Below are 20724 nucleotides of genomic sequence, written 5' to 3'. Positions count from 1 at the left end.
GAATCATAAGGGGAAAACAATGCCAGCCCAATTTCTCCCTCAAGTGTCAATAGGTATTTCTAACCCTCTGTGTTGGAATGTGGCAATGTCTATAGTTAAACAAGGAAGTAGGTAGGTAGATACCTTGAGATGAAAAGTACAAAGTGAATGAAGTACAAAGTGAATGAGAGAGAAGTGTGTGTGAGAGAGAGAGAGAAAAGGTAAGAAATATTTCCAGCAATATAGATTTTTAAAGCTGCTTCACAGAACAAAAAATTTCATGGACTGAATTTTCTTTATATTCAGTCAATGAATTCTGAACAGGTAGGGCTGGTATGAGCTTTGTGCGTTAGTTTAGTCCCACATGTTACAAGCTGAGGTTCCCTGCCCCTCATCCCAAATTACATGGGACTTCTAGCCCACTGTGTACTTTATTGAGGGGTACATTAGGGATTACATTGGATGGTATGTCACTCAGAGGACCTCCATAAAACTTGGAAGATAAAGCCACTAAATAAATGCTGCACTTCCATAAAGATTAATAACATAATTGCGTGCTTTATTGATATACACAGTAAAGCAGATTATAATACAATAGTAAGGCATATATTTGGTGAAATTTGATATGTTGTGAAAAATGCAGTAAAACTGAAGTTTATAAAAAAATTAGTAAATGTTACAGTGTTGGTGTTAAAACACAATATTTTATGATATCCAAGTAATAAACTAGTACTGAGTAACAATGAAATAACATGCCATATGATATTTATGTAGTCAGTTACAATGATTATGTTTTACAGTTTAATACTTTGTGGTTATAAGGAACCTGAAATAATTCCCAAATTATGCTTAAAAAAGCAGCAATAAAGCTCTTAAATTCTTAAATATTTTAACAGATTCACTCAAAAACTAATGTCTATAAAATAAAACCAACAAAAAGAAACCCTGATGAAAACAATCGTGCAATCCATTCGCCTCTGGTTTTTTGAAGAGGTTTAACTTAACAAGCACAAAAGAAATAAAAACAAATCCATTCCCTTATCTCTTTATTTGAACTTTCCTGAAGGAAGGCAACCAGAAGTTTACAGGGTACCCACTGTAAATAAAGCATTTAAAGAGCTCTTCATTATGAAAGTAGTGATTTGGGTTTCTTTTATTATTTTAAAAAATATATTAGTATTAAATGATGAGATTGGTTCACACAATGGACAAGTGGTGACAATGTAACATCTGTATGTAATTGTCAGGAACACCACAAAACCAAAGTGAGGTAGAAATAGCATGACTAGCCATATTCAATGTTAACTAGCATTTGAAGTAAAATAAAATCTCTCCCAACTTTTAATTACACTTCATACAAGAGATAACAGATTTTTACCCTTGCAAAGTAATGTAAGTCACATGGTGTATTTCTAAGTGATTTAAAAGGAAATGAAATGGTAAAGCTTTTGCTAGAGTTGCTGTTTAATCATTTAATCTATTTTCTGTTCTCTCCGATATCATTAATTGTGCGGCATCACTTGCAGAAGAAACAGAGAGGAACAAAATACTGATGGTGGCAGGGGGTCTCTTCTTTTGCTGATGAATATTTTAGAGAACAGTGTTGCACCTTCAACTATTTATCATATAGGAACAGGAATAAATCTTTTACACTGCCACCACAAAGCTTTAAACAATGTGGAACTTGCTGCCACAAGGGATTGAGACAGATATTGTGTAGGTATTACCCCTCCCCCACAAAGGATTGGGTATCTTTATGATAATTAAATAACATTGGTACCTATGCAAGCTGATGATATATGAATAATTACTTCGCGCTTCTAGGCAGAAGCTGATTAGCAGCAGGGGTCAGGAAGGAATCTCCTTCCCTCTACACCCCACCTACAGCATCTCACAAAGGTGACATTATGGGTGGGGAGGAAGCATATTGAACTTTTGCTGAAGCATCATGTGCTGGCCACTGACAGAGGCAGGATACCGGACTATAAGGACCAAAGGTTTAATCCGGTAAGGCGATTCCTATGTTTCTTTTCTAACCACATTCAGGATTTTAGTCGGCAGAAGAAACAGCTGGAGTAGAGGGTATTTATTAGATTTGCAATTTATTTTTGCAAGCTCTGAAGATAGCATTGTCATGTAATGTGCTCTTTCATTTCATTATTGCAGACTAGCTGGATGATTCATGTAATCCTTAATTTTACCTGGAAAGAGGTGGAAAAACTACCTCAGTTGGAAGTTAAGATTTTTTTTAAGCCAACCGTAGTCAGACAAAAAACAATATGAAAGGTAAGTCAGTTGTTTTGGTGGTGTTGCAGGAAATACCTTCTTTGCTAAGGAAGGAAAAGAACACAGAACATGAATACATCTCTGGTATAATTACAGAGCTGAAATGATACTAAAATGTACTGCCTCAATTTTTTTGTATTTTTTAAGGGGATTTCTATAAACAATTATTTTTTATAAAGCACACTTTAGTTTACAATCTTTCTTTATAACTGTTATAAATGTTTTTAAACAACCCGAAATGCGTTCCATATAAAGAAATGGCAAGTTATTTAGCTATCAAGATTTTACATGTAGTTTTCTTATAATTTTTGTACAATTGCATAGACGTGTAAAACCTGCCATTGTTAACAAAACAATAACAGACTTAGGAAACTACTGAAATCTACAGTATAGTACCACTACTCTTCACAAAAATATAGATTTGTTTTCTTGTAAACTCTTACAGTCTAATCCTCTTTGTTGTATGAATTTTATAAAAACCATGCGGGACGCCTGAAGTTGTAAAACGCATCTTGCTATTCTAATGCCTTGTCATCAGTCATCACTGTAACTAAGGTTTCCATTGCTCTGCCCAGGTCATCTGCCATGTGGAAAAGGCTCCCTACATTGTGGCCTGAAAAAGAAAAGGCAAAGAAAAGGACATTAAGAATGGGGCAGATCAGTGAATTCTTATGAACACATCACTTGCCATGAATATCACTACACAATTCCATGCTGAGTACAACCTGGAATATTGTACTGAAGAATCCCCATACCATATAAAAAGTCATTTGGGATCATGCGATGCTCATTGCACAATTGTTAGAGGAGTTCAGTGAATCTTGCAGAAAACTTCACAAGCAATACTGATTTGAAGTTGTATAGTAATGCACTTTGGCAATGCCTCATGTGTTTGCTTTTCAGAAATGTACACATGCTTGTGTCAAATTTCAAAGTCACATGCATAAGTATCCCCACAAACCAAATTTTAGATTTTCACATGCAATGCTCCTGCACCCTAATCTACATTTCTTCAGCTATACTACCATCCTGGGACTCCTGAACAGATTCTACCAATGCTATGTCGCTGAGATGTTCACAATGGCAATTAGGAAAAGAATGTTCAATTTATTAAGAACATAAGAACGGCCATATTGGGTCAGACCAATGGTCCATCTAGCCCAGTATTCTGTCTGCCAACAGTGGCCAATACCAGATGCCCCAGAGAGAGGGATCACAACAGGTAATCCTGACGTGATCCCTCTCCTGTCACCCATATCTAGACAAACAGAGGCTAGGGACACCATTCCTATCCATCCTGACTAATAGCCATCGATGGACCTAACCTCCATGGAATCTATCTAGCTTTTTTTTGAACCCTGTTAAAGTCCTAGCCTTCAACACATCCTCTGGCAAGGAGTTCCAGAGGCTGACTGTGCACTGGGTGGAAAAAAAACCTTCCTTCTATTTTAAACCTGCTCCCTATTAATTTCATTTGGTGACCCCTAGTTCTTACATTGTGGGAATAAGAAAATAACTTTTCCTTATTCACTTTTTCCACACCAGTCATGATATTATAGACCTCTATTATGTCCCCCCTTAGTCTCCTCTTTTGTTAGCTGAAAATTCCAAGTATTTTTAATCTCTCCTCAATCTCTTGTTCCAAACCCCTAATCATTTTTGTCGCCCTTTTCTGAACCTTTTCCAATGCCACTATATTTTTTTTGAGATGAGGTGACCACATCTGTACACAGTATTCAAGATGTGGGTGTACCATGGTTTTATATAGAGGCAATAAGATATTTTCTGTCTTATTCTCTATCCCTTTTTTAATGATTCCTAACATTGTTTGCTTTTTTGACTGTCGCTGCACACTGATTGGATGTTTTCAGAGAACTATCCACAATGACTCTAAGATCTCTCAAGTAGTTTTAGCCAAATTAGTCCCCATCATATTGTATTCTCATTGGTGATATAAATTTAAATTAGATATAGCATGAGAGAGAATGAGGTAGTGAGCAATCCTGCAAAAGTCAGTTCCCTCCCTGTTCAGTCTCTCTCTCATAAAGAAAACCAAAGGGTGCTGGCTCTATGTTGCGGAGAGCAAAATTCTTTTACAACAAGGCTAGTAACTATAATAAGGATTGTGTAACTATAATAAGGATTGTGTAAGGAAGCTTGCATCACTTCCTCCTTTGCTGTGGATAAACACAGAATTTCAGCTTCCTTAGCTATACATGTGGCACCTTTCACAAGTCCTATGTTCATGCTTTTAATTTGAAAAATTGGGGTATTTTCTTCTTTGCACTCTACCAATGCAAAAACAATGGATTCATTTTTTGCTCAACCTTATAAATAAATACATAGATAGACATAACTCTGTGAGAGATCAGCCCTGGAAAATTCAGCCTGAAAAGTGAAAGTCTGAGTAAGTTAAACATGAGTAAAAACATCTTTAAAAAATGGTTGCTGTCTCTATGTGCTCCACCTATATGATACATATGCACTTATATGGCATAGTATAAAGGTTTTATTGGCATACATTTGGAATGGTCTGCATCACCTGAAATCATACAATGAATACTTTAGTCCTGCATGCTACTTCCACAAAACCTCTATTTTAGTCTTTAAAACACTTACCACAAAATGTTTTCACCTGCATCTACCCCAAATCATAAACTCGGGGAAAAAAAGGAGGGGCTGAAAATTGCAAAGGCCAAACACTAATGAGTGACAATATTAATACTGATGTGGTCACACTCAGTTATCTTGTAATCTGCTAGAAAAAAATTCTGGAATTCCAGTTATTCAAGTGATATAACACCATTCATTTCTAGCCCTGGCAGACCAAGATATCAGACCTTAAAATCCGCATTCCATAGATTAACAGAAAAGCGATTTTAGAGCCTTTTTAGAATTGTTTAATATTCGTTCATACTAATTTTTTGTCATTCACAGATCTGGTAACTAAGGCAACCTGATTTTAGCAATAACAACACTGATAAAAATTAATACAATATTTTCAAAAACAATTTCAAAACCATAGTATAAGCAAACATAAAATGTACCATCATGAGTGAGTGAGTTTTGCTGGCATCCAACAGAAGGGCCAATAAAACCTTTATGTAGTCAGACGTAACCTTGTATTCTATTATTATATCCAAATAGTATAATAATAGCACAATAAAATTTTCTTTAAATTGCTGCTTGGGTACTTTTGGGATTATCACAGCTACTCCCACATGTTCAGATCCAAGAACAAGTTATGTAGATCTTCCCATAGAAGTGGCAATAAAAACAACCTTCTCCAGTATGATATATATCATGACATATTTTTGTTGCTGCCACCATTATTTTTAATGCCACTTGCTGTGTTTCAGGTTTTGATCGTCCTGTGGTCCCCTCCCCTGTTATACCATACTTGCTATTATGGAATATTAGTACCTTACAATTAATTATGTAATTTCTGTAGGTGGAGATTAGCAACAGCTACAAGAAAAATTAGAAGTCAATTTACAGAGGAGGATGAACCTAGAAATGTACAATCTGCCCTGAATAAAGAAGGGCCTGTCACTGCCTAGTGAGCAGAGATGGAGCTGTGACTCAGATTCTCAATCCCTCCCCATCCTCACTTGTTCGGGATGGGGGAAATCTGTTACTGCACATCTTTTCTGCATGATTACAGCTCATTCTTCAAGCTCTTCTCACTCTCTGTGTCCCCTTGTTCAGGTGGTAGGGGAGGTAAGCAGTGAGTAGCCCTTGTTGTCCTCATCGGCTGCAGGCCCCTTTCCAATTCAAGTGGCCCTTCCTAGACCATGCAGGCGAGAAAGGCAATGTGGGTGTGCAGGGTGTTTATTCTCTCATGACCACAGGGAACTGAGAACAATACAAGCATGGCTTTCCTGGTCATATGTGCACTACATAGGTCATCTTCCATGCAGCCTACAGTAGGACTATTGTTACACTTGGGTTATATTTCTGTTCACTAGAACCACCTGAAATGAAACATCACTCCATTTCTTATTAAAATGCAGGCCAAAAAAAAAAATGGGGGGGGGGGGGGGGAATATTCTGCAAACAGAACAGTTTAGAACCCATTACAGAATCTCAGGCAGTATTATTATTACAGTACTTTTCATATAATTGAGCTGTCAAAGAGATCCTTAATTCAACTCTCATTTTTTTGTAACATCACACTAAAGACAAAAATGTTCCTCAGGCCTGGTCTACACTGGGAGTTTAGATCGAACTTAGTCATATTAGGTTGATTTTCTATACAATGAGTCCACTTTACCAAACTCATTCCATCGACTTAAAGTGCTATTAAAGTCAATTTCTGTACTCCTGCTTTCACAAGGAGTAACTGCTAAATTCGAACTGGCATGGTCGATATACTGGTAGTGCAGATGCAACAGTGTGAAAGTCGACATTCTTAGCCTCTGGGAGGTGTGACCCACAGTGGCCTGCGATGACTTTCAACTCTGTTGCTTTCCAGAAAAAGCCCCAGGAAAAATCTGAATTTCATTTCCTGTGTGGCCAGCATGGTGAGCAGACCTCAGAGCAAGCAGCACACCTAAGCAGCACACCTCACCATGAGTTCAAGTTCCATGAGTTCCCAGGGTCACAGACAAGCACAAGCATAGAGCATGTTGGAGGTTCTGAACTCGCTGCTGTGTGGGGAGGGGAATCTGTTCTCACAGAACTGCAATCCAGCAAAAGGAACACCGCTATCTATGCCTAGATTGCAAAGGGCATGGAAGACAAAGGATATGCCACGACGCCCAACAGAGCTGCGTGAAAACAAAGGAGCTGTGGCAGGTGTATCACAAGATAAAGGAGGCACACAGATGGTGTGGAGAATCACTGCAATCATGCCTCTTCTACAAGCAGCTGCTCGCAATCCTAGGGGTGGGGAGGAAGGCCTCAACCAGTTTCCCCAGCCAGTCTGTAGATTCCTCCCAAGACACTCCTTTGGCAGCCTCAGGTAACAGCATGGAGAAGAGCATAGATGAGGAAAATGAGGAGGAGGAGAATGATCAGCAGGGGAGTGGGGCAACCAAGGTCACAAAGCGCCAAGAACTTTTTATAATTTTGGAGACAATCCCCTCTTCTCAGGATTTCTCAGTCAGGCACTGATCCCAGGCGGGCACTTCTGGTAAGTTTAAATGTTTTATATTTTGCTAAAAGTGGGTGAAAGCAATTGGGTGTGATCTGTGGTGTCCACTGTGCATACAAGATGGAGGGGGGGAGGGAAGAATTCCCCCAGAACAGCTTGTTAACATATCTGGAGATGTGCAGGGAGGATTCCCGCTCCATCTCCATCGAGCTCTCACAGAAGAACTCTTTCACCCATCTCAGAATGTTTCTGGGGAGGCCTGCCTTATTCCATTCTTTGTAGTAGGACATCTTTTCATGCCAAGTCAGAAGTAAGGGGTCTGGAGTCATTGCAGCACAAAGCAGTGCAGCCTAAGGCCCTGGTTTCTGGTCACATTCAGTCAGCATCCACTCCCTATCGCTCTGTGTGATTCGGAGAAGACTGGTATCATGCTCTGATATCTTTGGAGAAGACTGATAGCTTCCCCTGCTTCATCGAGGTCATCAGCCTAGGCCTTTGTAGTAAACCTCCATTTTCTCATCCACAGTGACACATGGCTTTGGCCCATGCCCTGCTGCCTCGACCAAATCTCCTCCCTCCTCTCACCCACTCATTCACTCCTGGCAAACAGGAGGTGCCAAGCGCAAGGATGACCAATAAGCCACTGCCTTTTCCTACTGCCACAATCAGAACCGCTCCCCACACAATCTTCAGGCTCATCCCTGGCCTGTCCCTTACAGTGCTTGCTGCCAAACCGGGTCCAGCTGCTCCCCTAAGAACTCTATGGTGTACCTGCTGTAAAGTGACTGCTTACAAGCGTAACTGTGGCCTTGTACATAACACATCCCTATTGTCTTTTGACAGACCTTCATTTTGTTCTAACAGATTAGGCTTTACACTCTACAGTATTTCCTGTAAAGTCTGCCCTTCACTTTTCATTACAGCAGGAACAGCAGTCAGCCTGCTGCACACTCCAATGGTCCTGCAAGCTGTGTGCTTGGCACAAATCCACAGGTGAAAATGGACTAGAGAAGAAATGTTCAAGGAGCAAATGCAATACACTAGCTTGGACAGGGTAGGTGTACATGAGTGGAGGAATATGCTGTTGGAGGATATGTGTGCAGAGCATGAGAAAAGGAGAACGTGCTGGGAATGGGAAGTGCTGTAAATAGTGCTGTCATCTATGGAGGCAGTGATGGACTACATGGTGGCACTCCAGGACTCCTTCCTGATCAGGAAGGACCAATATTCCCTCCTCTCAAAGTTCCATAGCTTCCTCTCCCAGGGGCACTAGAATGCAGGAGGAGAGGGAGAGAGTCAAGGGTAGACTCACACTCACCCCTCAAGGATGAGTCATGCACCAAACGGCTGTCCTTATCACAACTGTGAGCACTTGCTCTGGACTTCTTTTCTGTCCCTGCTCTCAGTTCCTTTAATAAGAATGCATGATTTGTGAACAACAGTCTCTTGATTGCTTGTATATGAAGGGGTGGGGGTTTCAGGCAAGCACACTGAATGCAGGGGCACCTCATTGAGGGCAACATGCATCACTCTCAAAACTGGCCATTCATAAAACTTTTTTTCACTGCATCTCCGCTTGGTGCTGTGCTCTCCTTATTGCCCTTGTGTCTGGCTGTTCAAAATCCCTGGCTAGGCACTGTGTCACAGTATTCCAACTGAACAGATACATTTACCCCTTGCTCTCATGCATATTATGGAGCATACTGCAGGCTACTACCACAATGGGAATGTTGCATTTGCGGAGAGCTAACCTAGTTAGCAGAATACGGGATGTTCCCTTTTAATATCCAAAGGTACATTCTACCACCATCCTGAACTTGCTCAGCCTGTAGTTGAACTGCTTCTTACTGGGGTCCAGGCTGCCTGTGTATGGCTTCATAAGTCATGGGAGCAAAGGGTAAGATAAGTCACCAAGGATCACGACTGGCATTTCAATATCTCTGATTGTAATTTTCTGGTTGGGGAAAAAGGGTTCCAGCTTTGTGACTTGCTCAGCAGACAGGAGTTAGTAAAGAAGCACGCATCCAGCACCTTTCCCGACCATTCCACACTGATGTCGGTGAAATGGCCTTTGTGTTCCACCAGGCCCTTCAGCACGTCGAGAAGTACCCCTTCCAGTTTATGTACTCCTTTGCAAAGTGGTCAGATGCCAAGATAGATGGAACACACATCCCTATTACCCCACCATAGCCAAGCACTCCACTATGTCCTCCTCATTTCCCAGAGTCACTGCCCTTCATAGCATAAGGGTATGTATTACCTTGGCTACTTGGATCACAACAGTGCCCACTGTAGATTTCCCCACTCCAAATTGATTCCTAACTGACAGGTAGCTGTGACATTATAAGCTTCCACAAGACTATTGCCACTTGCTTCTCCACTGTGAAAGTGAGTCTTATTCTGGTATTCTTGCATTTCAGTGTGGGCGAAAGCAATTTGCAAACTTCCATGAAAGTGACCATACACTTGTCTCATACCTGCATTAAAACATGACCCTACCAGTCTGTGCTTGTCTCACGGTACTAGAATTGGCATTTGGATGCGTCCAGAGGATCGAATGCCAGTGACAGCTACAATTTGCTCAACTCACATGTGTAGCGCCCCCTCTCCACCTGGTTACCTTCTTTTAGAGCCAATCTCCTTTCAGGTTCGGATGGATAGGTCTGGGTTCTTCTGGATCCCGCCACCTACTCAATTTTATTCTTTCTGATTGATGTACTTGGCGGTGCCTCCACCCCCCTCACTCCTTCCTAGCAGGGTTGCCAGGGCAGCTTGGGAGGAAAATTCTAGCCCAGGATAATCCCCACGTATTCGCCAGATAGTTGGAGACTCCCAGAAAATAACACACACATACACTATAATAAACACAATTATATTAAACAGGAGACAATTATAACAGAACAGGGTAAAACATCATTTTTAGGGTCACCAGTGCCCTGCAACTGTGAAGTTAGTGTCCCGTTGGTACGCGTACTTTGTTGGGGCCCTTGATGACTGTTGACCACACAATCCTTCTCTGCAGAGGTTTAGCAGTGGGGCTGACTAGGTCCAGTACAGCCCAAAGGACTCACACATGGGAGAAGGCAGTAAATCCCTCCACAGTTTAATAGGCTGCAGGTAATAAAATCCCCAAACAAATTCCCTGACTTACTAACTAAAAATTGGTGCAATCACACATTCCATGAATGACCTCAGGTTGAGAGATGACTCAGTCTCTGCAAAGGGGCTGCTCTCTTCTCACAGGGGTCCTCTTCAAGCAGGAACCAGGCTGCTTCGGTCCCAGAATTTCCCCTTACCGTGAAGAGGTGCAGGGCTCAAGATGCAGACCACACAACTGCACCAAAATTCAAAACTACAGCCTCCCAGGCCAGCCTCCAGACCCACACAGCAGGCAGCAGCCCTGAACTTGCTGCTAGAGCCCAGCTGACCATGCAGTGACTCTCTCACCCAGGGAGCTGGAGAGCCAACTCCGCCTGGCTGGGGAAGCCTCCCAGCAAACTCCACAACTGGGAATCAACAGTAGAGACATAAACCCAGCTGAGGGATCCTGCCTTCAGGTCCCTAGAGGCTAGCTCTCAGGGGGAACCCTGCATGCAGGCCTGGGGCTTACTAGCTCCCACACACTCAGTCCTCCCCTTTTCCTGGCTGGCTCCAGACTCCCCTCAACAATGGTCTCTCCTTCCCCCTGGGAGGGGCATCTCACTCCCCATGGGTTGCCGGGCAGACTCTGGCCCTGGTAGGGAGGGGGAGCCAAGGCAAACTCAGAGTGCCTCTCCCTGAGCTGCCAGCAGACAAAGCCCCAGGAATCCAAGCAATCTCCTTGGGGGTTACACATGCTTCACAGAACAGCATGTTCGTAGCCTCCTAAGATTTCTTCATCATTTTGGTAGATCTTGGAATATTCTCTGGACATACTCCAGCATTAGGTGCACCGAGATTAATGTCAGCATCATAAAGCTTTGATGATGATGGGGGTCCATGCTCATGCTGCTATGGTGCCTACATGGCTAACCAGCAAGAGAAAAAAGGGCGCAAGTCGACTGTTTGCCACTGCAGGGGGGAGGGAGGAAATGAGTGTGGATGACACGTACCCAGAACTGCCCGCTGCATAGTTTTGGTCTCAGCATGCTCTGGGAGGATAACTAAGAATGCAAAGAGGCACAGGCACTATGGGATAGTTACCCACAATTCATCCCTCTCAAAACTGATGGTAGCCACCAGACTGGGGATGTGCTACTTCAAAATATGTCAAATTCTTGTGCGCAGTGACTTTGCTAAAAAAATCAACCTTAATAAATTCCACCTTATCTCATAGTGTAGACATGGCCTAAGCCTATAGATGTTTCAAGGATGAAAAGAAAAAGAGCGTTCTTCACAAACATCATCATCAGCTTCAAAATGTAATAACAAAGGGAAAAAAGACATGGAAAGTGTTAATTTAGCCTACTCTTGTACAAAAGATGTGCACAATAATGCATGTGTACTTCCCTTGAAAGCAGGACAACAGTACATTTCTGTAGACACTAACTGCATCATTTCCTGTCACAGACAGCACGATGTCTGTGTATAGTATCTGCTGAATTTGCTTTAGAGGCTGTATTGGAATTAAGGCCTTCGGGGGAGGATACAGTAATTGAATATCAATCTCACAGTGCAGCTTGTTATAGAAATAAATGTGCAGTATTCAGACTCTAAAGACAGGCTAGCAAGTAAATTAAAACCCCCACAATACTGTCTGTACTTCAGCAGTGCAAATGTCTAACTCCCTTGCCTCAAACCAGGAACAATTCTTCATGTTGGTGAGCGAGATTCAGACAGCCTCATTTCTGGTGAGTAGCACCTTGAAATCAATGGGCCTACTCACAGAGTAAGGCACTACTCAACATGAGAAAGAGGAGCAAAAATCTGCTTATGTTTTAATTTCACAGTCTGGCTTCACACAAACTGACCAACATGGAAACCTAAAGCTACACAATAACTAGACAGAGAAATAGTTTTTGGCATGAAGATTTCATGTTCATGTTGTCTGAGTAAGAGAAGTTAGCTCTCAATCCTGCAAACTGCTGAGCACGCTTAATTCCCACAGAGCTGAAACAAGAGTTGAGGGTGCCGAACATTTCTTTGGAGGTGCTCAGTACTCGTAGGATTAGGGAAATGGATTTTCAGTAATTAGCAATTGCATACTTTCTAAAGCCAGGGCAGTAGCAGTTCTTTAAAGGATCTCTCTCTCGCTCGCTTGCTCGCTCTCTCACTCTCTCTCTCACACACACACACACACACACACACACACACACACACACACACACACACACACACACACACCCCATTTTGTCTTTGTTAATGATGTATGGAAATATAACCGTGGACAATGAAAATCAGCATCAAGGGCCTGCTCTGCTCTGATGGAGCCTAATCATCAGTTCTTAAGGGCCATTAATTAGCAGAATTGAATACCAAATCATTTCCATAGAATTTTTAAACAGGTGCAATCTGCTTGATGAAGTGTCAGATACTCTGCTGATGAAAAAGTTAATAAGCAAGCACCAGATATCTCCCTTGAGGAAAGGCTGGTCTACTGTGAAGTGTTCAGTCACTGATGTAGCTGTCCATGGAGTGCAGATGCTTTGTACCAGTGCAGCACACTGCAGGGTAAACTGTACCCGTGAAAATCACAGTTTAGGCCAACGTAGCACGTTCAGCCACAGTTGTTTAGCTACACTGGTGGCTAATCCTCCCTATACCCTATCCCCGCAGCCTCAGCGTAGACACAGTTGGAGTATGCCACTATCAGGCTCTCCCCATTGCAGGTACAGTATATCATATAGTTGGCTACCTTTTAAATTCCTGATTCATTCATTCTAAGCATCTTCCATTCATGATTTTCTGCAAATTCGTTTCACAGCTATTTGTGATTACACTAAGGTAGCTTCTGAATATTTTATTTTGCATAATCATTTCATTGGGCATTTCAGCTTTCAAACATTATACCTGTAGGAGTGCAAAGAATAGCTTAACAATAAAAAAAAGTTCACTAGCAATACTTAAAATGGTAATATGACGACACTGCACAAAACATTTTCACTCCAGTAATAGGCAAAGAAGTAAATTTCTAAAAGCTCTGAGCATTATAGAAAGCCATTTTTCATCAACCTGATCATTAGAAAGGCACACAAAAAATACTTTATTCGTTTATACTGAATGCATCACTGTGAAAGCAGTGGATGGCAACAGCATTCATTATTGTGCAAAACTGAATTTGCAAACTAAAAATTAAGTGTAAGATTTTCATACCTCTCAACCTTCAGTATCCTAAAGAAAAAAATGATTTACTTTGATTCTATAGATAACTAGAAAACAATTCTGCGTATGTACAGGAATAAGTTAATAGCAGCCAATAATTTCCAACCATATGTGCTAAATAATGACTTTATTTTAATATAGTAACATCTTCTGCTACCCCCTGATTTCCATCTTTGTGGGGTTTGTAGGTAAGGACTACTTCTGTTGTAACACTTTCCACATTGAAAGTTGAGAGGCATTGTATATTAGGACATGTTTGTGGCATGCACTCAGGAAAACACAACAAATAAGCTACACAGCTTCCACACAGACAGCAAAATGTGACAAACAGAAGCCATGGCAGTGAGCCTGAATCTCACTAACCTCTTTTACTGGCTTTCCGGGGGCATTTCTTCCTTTAGTAACAGGTAAAGGTAGCAAAAAGAAAAACAAAACCACAAATAAATTAATAGTAGTTTATGCTGACAAAGATACTTCTGTCTCCACTTAGGAATTTAATTCCAGGATAATATATGTATTTGCTTAATAAAAAATGAAGGAATATAGAACCTTTAATACCATGGGCAACTGAGTGCTGATCAGATCAAGAGTAAATATAAAAATCCTTGCTTATTGCTTTTAACATAGCCAAGTACAGATATAGTGAAAACGTCTACTGAAATCAATCAACTAAAAACCTTTCACTAGGGGCAAGAACAGCACTGATGTTCTAAATCCATTTTCTAACTCGGCATTATGATTATATTGATTTCAAGAATTCCTACTAGCCAACATACATACTAAAATATTTTTTCCCTGACTTCATATTTTATGCACATTTCATAGACATTACAGCGTTTATTCTGCTCTGAATATCCTACCTTTGTGCCTAAGATATAAGTCTATTCATATGGCATTCTAATGAATTATTGTACATATGTTATTGTACACATGTATATGTAACATCCAGACATTGGCGTGCATTTTGGGAACCTTACTAAGAGCATAAAGGGGCTGAGGGACAAGAGAGGGAAGGAAAGGTGATCTTTTTCAAATGGAGATGAAAGAAAAAGAGTTTAGGAAATGACGAAGAATCGAGAGGCTTCTTCTAGACTTTAGAATGAAATGAAATGAAATGTCTGAGACATTAGATTTGTCTTTAACTTGCAAGATTGCCCCCTTACTCAGGGTATCAAAGATCTTGTTCATAGGGTACATATTTTTGTCTGGACAAAATTCTCTTCAATAATAATCTCTCCCATCAGTATGAAGCACCTTAACCCCAGAACCTATGCCAATAAAATATACACTGTGGTAATGTAAAAAACTGATTTACTCTTTATATCACTGCTATGTTGTTGATTTTTTTGTATCATTATAGCACCTAGGACGAGCCATAGCCATGGGGCCAGAATTCTACTTTGCTAAGCACTATAAAACATGGAACATAAGTGGGGATCTGCCCCTAAGAGCTTACCATCTAGGTATGCAGTGTCGGTCCCAAAATATTGGAGACAATGTTAGTGAGGTAAGATCTTTTACTGGACCAACAACTGAGAAAGAGAGAAAGAGAAAGAGAAAGAGAAAGAGAAAGAGAGAGAGAGCTGCATAGAACAATTCTTCTGTTTCAGCTCAGAAGCTTCTTTCTCTCACCAACAGAAGTTGGTCCAGTAAAAAATATTATCTCATCCATCTTATCTTTCTACAGCCTAGATATAAGACAAGAGATACCAGATGAATACAGATATACATGGAAACAACAAACACTACCGGTGGCTGGCAGTGATGATATAGCAGCAGCCTAACCACAACTAAGTTTTCATAGATATCACTGCAAAGAAGATTTTTGGAAGGAAATATTTAAAGGTGGATAATGAGATAATATGCATTCTATATTTTTCATTGTATTCAGGCTATTTTCTCCTCAGATATTTTCTTGATTCCCAGTCCCAGACAGCTAAAGGAAGAATCTATCATGTTTATTTTATAAATCCACTAGTCACAAAATCTCATTCAAAAAAATTGACACAAAGGTCACAATCCCGAAAGCTGACTGGCTAGCACAGACCTACATGTTTTGGGGCCAAAGTTGTAATCATTGTATTTAAAGTTCCTAGAAAGTGGTGCAGTAGCTGCAGCACTTACCATACGGAGTGGTCTGCTTACATAAACTAAGAGGTTCACATTAAGACCATACCTGAAGGTATGGCCCATGCCCCAAAGTGCTTACAATTTAAATAGTTCAGATTTATGCAGGTGTTTGTCTTTTAATCCCACAAAAATCAATAGGACTACTCATAGGAAATGTTCCCTCTAATCTTTTCCATCCACGTGTGGAATACATTTTTGTACATGCACCAAGGCATGTACAAATGTGCAACACCAATCAAAACAAAAATCTGGCTGTGGGTGCTTGGCTCATCAGCTGGATGGCATTTGAATCTTTCCCAAGTGACTGCACAAGCACAGTTTACAGGGAACACTGGTCATTGGGTGTAAAAATAAGGACATTTATGGGTCTTTGCAAGATTTTGCGAACCTAAAATACTAATTTTTAATTGTGTCACTGAAAGAATCAGAGGAAAAAATCAGAAAAGGAACAGCACCATTAAGAACATCAGTTTGGATATTTCTGCATATTTTATGAGAAAACAGTAAAACTCAGATCACTCCCAAACAGAATACCCAGTTCTAGGTACATACTTTTGTTTGCAAAAATAAAGGGAGAAAGAATGTTGTTAAGAAGATTTTCTTTGTGGTAAGTAGAGTTTGTAATAAACAGACTTACACTTCAGATTTATATATTTATGTACAACAATGCAAGTTACTGGTTTGTCATAGTTTAAGACATTTTTCCCATTCCCCCACCAAAAAACAAAACAAAACAAAAAAAACCCCAAAATCTAGCCTTGAAATATGTTTTCAAACAATACTGATGTCAAGGAAACACCTTTTTCATTTCACGTGAACTTCATTAATGTATTCTCAATGTTAATATGGCCTGATATATACCCAAAGGTGAAAAGCAACCTCAGCTCCCACTGAGGAAACAGGGACAAAGGCTCAGCTACTGTGCTACCATCAAAATATTGGAAAGACCTCAGGAATCTTGCTCCCTGTATCTAACTAACTGCAGATGTCATGGGGAAGGTTGAGCACTGGCATTTTTGTGGATGCTGACTGGAGTAGCAGAAGCACCCCTTTTTTGGTCTGGTTTACTATGAGATTCAGTTTACTGGCTGGGAGAGTTCTTCCATTGATTCTATAAAAGGTAGACAGGAGAGTTTGAACAAGGATGCCAGTACTTTTCTGAGAAAATTCTGAGAATTATGGATACAGTTTCAGTGCTGGAAGTAAGGATTTAGCTGCACAACTTATCAGTATTCAAGACAGAACACAGCTAATGCACTGCTGGAAATGTGTTTGTGTGTGTGTGTGCGCACGCACGAACATAAAAACGGGATAATAAAAAGTGATAAATCTATTTTCAATGCCAGTTTAGATTTATTGTTTAATTCTCATTAAGCTATGCTAGGAGGCTTTTTTTTTATTAAATGGTATCTTGACAAATTAATAATGCTGAATTTTGACAAAAAATCATTGCAATTTACAACTTGGTTTATGTTCTTCTAAGTATGTCTATGACTCCTTTCACCTTGCTATTTAAGTTCCTGATTGTGCGCCACTGAACTCCACAGAAACTCTGCCACTGAGTTCTGTGGGCTCAGGATAAAGATAAGATTTGTTTTAAGTGGGCACAGTTCCACTGACTTCAATGGAGTTTCAGCTGCTAAACACTAGAAATGAACTTGGCTCTTATTTTTTAAAATTGCATAACGCTGCTGCTGCTTTGTCAAGCCAAGATCTCTATCTACTGTAAATAAACTCCTTGAAGTTTGTGTAATTTGTGCACATCTACAGTGTGAAAACGTTTTCCTCTGTGGCCCATTATCTAGCAGGGCTAAATAAACCACTGAGGTGGTATTTAATAGTACATTTCCTCCAAATGTCAGACCTCTGGCTTTGACATCTGTTTTGAGTTAGCACAGCAGCTGTCTGAGGCAGCTGCAGCAGCTGTGAATTTGGTACGAGCAGCCCAGCAATAGGAACCTGCATGGGAAATCTGAGACTGGAAGGAAAGGAAAATTCCTTAAGGACAGCAAACATCAGGTACTCAGCAAAAATTTCCCCTGAAGAAATTAAACTGCTTTGAGCACCAACCTTCTACTCTTCCAGGAGCACAGCGTTCTTTCAGTACTGTTTAAAAACTGCTGAAAGGTTAAATTAAAAAAAAGAAAGTTATAAAAACCTATTCAGGGACATCATCTCCTTTTTTCCAAGATTTGCGTATTGAGGCCTGAGCCACAAGAAAGTAACAGAAATATCCAGAACACAAGTTCTAGTAATAATGAGAGACTTTAACTAACCAGACATCTGTTAGACATGTAATATGGCAAACCACAACATTTTCAATAAGTTCTCAATGTACTGGGGACCAAATTTTGTTTCAGAAAGTGGAGGAAGTAGGAAAGAGGAAAGAGACAACTATTTTAGATTTGATTTTGACCAACAGAGAAGAATGGGTAGTAAATCTGAAGGTGGAACAAATTAGTAAAACAATCCCCTTGTACGTACCTGGAGAATAAGATTATAAGGATTTGCCAGCATGGATTTGCTAAGAACAATTCATACCAAACCAACCTTATTTACTTCTTCGACAAGGTTGCTGGCCCAGTGGATACAGGGGAAGCAGCAGATGTGATATATTTTTATGTCAGTAAGAGTATGTGTACACTTACACCCTCTTTTCAGAGAGGGATGCAAATGAAGAGATTCAAAATTGCAAATGAAACCGGGATGTAAATATCCTGCATTTCATTTGCATATTTGCGTTATGGCGCTATTTCAAAATAGCACAATTTCAAAATAACAGTCACTGTTAAGACGTGGTTATTTCGAGAGAAAACCCTTCTCTTGAAATAACCCTTATTCCTCATACAATGAGGTTTACCAGTTATTTAGAGAGAAGGGTTTTCTCTCGAAATAACCACGTCTTAACAGCATCTGTTATTTCGAAATAGCGCCATAACGCGAATATGCAAATGAAGCTCGGGATATTTAAATCCCGGCTTCATTTGCAATTTCCAATCTCTTCATTTGCATCCCTCTCTTTAAAGAAGGTGCAAGTGTAGATCATCCCCTAAGCTTCTGACCACAGGTCCACATGGCACTCATAAATAAATGAGGGAAATGTGGTCTAGATGAAAACATAATGTGGGTGTACAACTGATTGAAAGACTATACTAAAAGACACTTATAAATGATTCACTATCAGACTGGGAAGGCATATCTAGTGGGGGCCTGCAAAAGTCAATCCTGTATCACTATTCACTATTGTCATCAATAACTTGGATAATGGACTGGAGATATGTTTATGAAATCTGCAAATGACAATTTGTGAAACGTAACAAGCACTTTGAACAACCAGATTAGAATTCAAAACAACCGTGGCAAATTTGATGATTGATCTGAATTCAATATAAAATTCAATAGAGACAAGTGCAAAGTGGAAGGAAGGAAAAATCAAATATATATCTACAACATGATAACAACTAACTAGGTGATAGTACTGCTGAAAAGGATCTGAGGATAACAGTGGATCACAAATTGAATATTAGTCAACAATTTTTAAACACAAGTTGGACAAATACAAGTCAGGGATGGCCTAGATTTATCTGGTCCTGTCACAGCATTGGGGTCTGCATTTGATGACTTCTCAGGGTCATTTCCAACCATGGCATGTTTGCCACCCTACAGATCTATGATTGTCTGCTTAGTTTTCCATGTGTTGTAAGAATTCCTTTATAACATAGGTGATAAAATTTATTTTAAATAAATGCTACAAAATTCTGATGCTCTTTTTAACACGCTTGCTCACAATCAAAAGTTAGAGCTGAAAATCGTATTAAATGACCAGTCCAACTCCCCGCCTTCAGGGATTTGTACCTCTATGCAGCCTGCTACTAAATTTGCTCCCTCTTTTGTGTTTAGAAAATTCATGTATTCCTAGACAGACAAGATGAGTGAGATGTTATCTTTAAGGGTCAATTTCAGTTGATGACAGAGACAAGCTTTTGAATCACAAAGCATTCTTCCTCATGTCTGAGAGAGGTACACCTGAGGGTTGCAGCAAAACGTAACATGGGACAGATTGTTTAGCCTAAGGAGTTAGGAGAACATATTGCAAAGGATCATTCAAGGTAGGGTGTCCTGTTAACGCCTCTACAATCATTACACAAAAAGAGGGGGTTAGTGTTACAGACTGTTGTAATAAGCCATAAATCCAGTGTCTTTGTTCAGTTCATGATCTTTCATTCCTAACAAAGTAATGAATTTATCTCCCATACTTGTCTTTTGACAGTGTTGTGCAGGTTTCCTTTACAAAGGAGGTCTGATACATCAAATATAGAGTGATTACTTTTTGAAAAGTGTTCACCTACAAGTGATAGGGTGGTTTTGTCTTTTATCATGTTCCCAAGAGAGTTCATTTGAGAGTGCAGTGATTGTCACCAACATATTTGTTATTGGGACATTTAATACACTGGATGCAGCGTGCCATAGGTTGCGAGAGGCATGGATTTTGAAAGGTGTATAGTGGGGAATGTTAATTATTGTTGCAGGTCAGATCTATCTGCAGGTTTTGTCATGTAAGAAAACGTTTCCTTTATTAAAACGCTAATTAACGTATTATAAATTATAGCATCTCACTGCTTCCAATAGATTCTGTATACAGGCTCTACCTCTGAAATCGGTGATTCTCTGGTCCAGAAACATCCGTGGTCTGGCATGACCATGGATGTTCCAGAATCAGAGTCCTGGTTCATTGTAGGGGCGAGGTGGGGCCTGGGATCCAGTACGTGGCTCAGCAGGGCTACAGGGGCGGCGGCGGGAGGGTGGGGGTGAGGAGAGAGGCAGGGAATAGGAGTACAACTCAGTGAGCTGTGAGGGTGGGGAGAGACACGGGTGCCAGGAGCTGGCACATGACTTAGCTGGGCTGTGGGGGGAGCCACGAAGTCTGGTGGGGG

General features: G+C 40.4%; 1 protein-coding gene across 15 annotated transcripts in view; it reads right to left on the bottom strand.

Moving 5' to 3' along the window:
• Positions 1 to 511: 511 nt before the first annotated feature.
• The window catches only part of DMD (dystrophin), a 2135104-nt gene continuing 2114891 nt past the window's right edge, over positions 512 to 20724 (bottom strand). For 12 of the 15 annotated variants that reach the window (XM_075916549.2, XM_089775838.1, XM_075916586.2 and 9 more), the window contains one exon: positions 512 to 2878. In XM_075916549.2, coding sequence (XP_075772664.2) covers positions 2781 to 2878 — 98 coding nt within the window. In that variant the 3' untranslated portion in view covers positions 512 to 2780. Of the gene's footprint in view, positions 2879 to 14023; positions 14056 to 20724 lie in introns of all 15 variants that reach the window. The other 3 variants (XM_075916236.2, XM_075916514.2, XM_075916384.2) reach the window with 2 other exon arrangements.

The sequence above is a fragment of the Pelodiscus sinensis genome, chromosome 1 (genome assembly GCF_052426305.1).
Source record: "Pelodiscus sinensis isolate ZL-2025 chromosome 1, ASM5242630v1, whole genome shotgun sequence".
Classification (NCBI taxonomy): domain Eukaryota; kingdom Metazoa; phylum Chordata; order Testudines; family Trionychidae; genus Pelodiscus; species Pelodiscus sinensis.
Note: the sequence above shows the minus strand (reverse complement) of the source record. Positions and strands in the feature narration are given on the sequence as shown.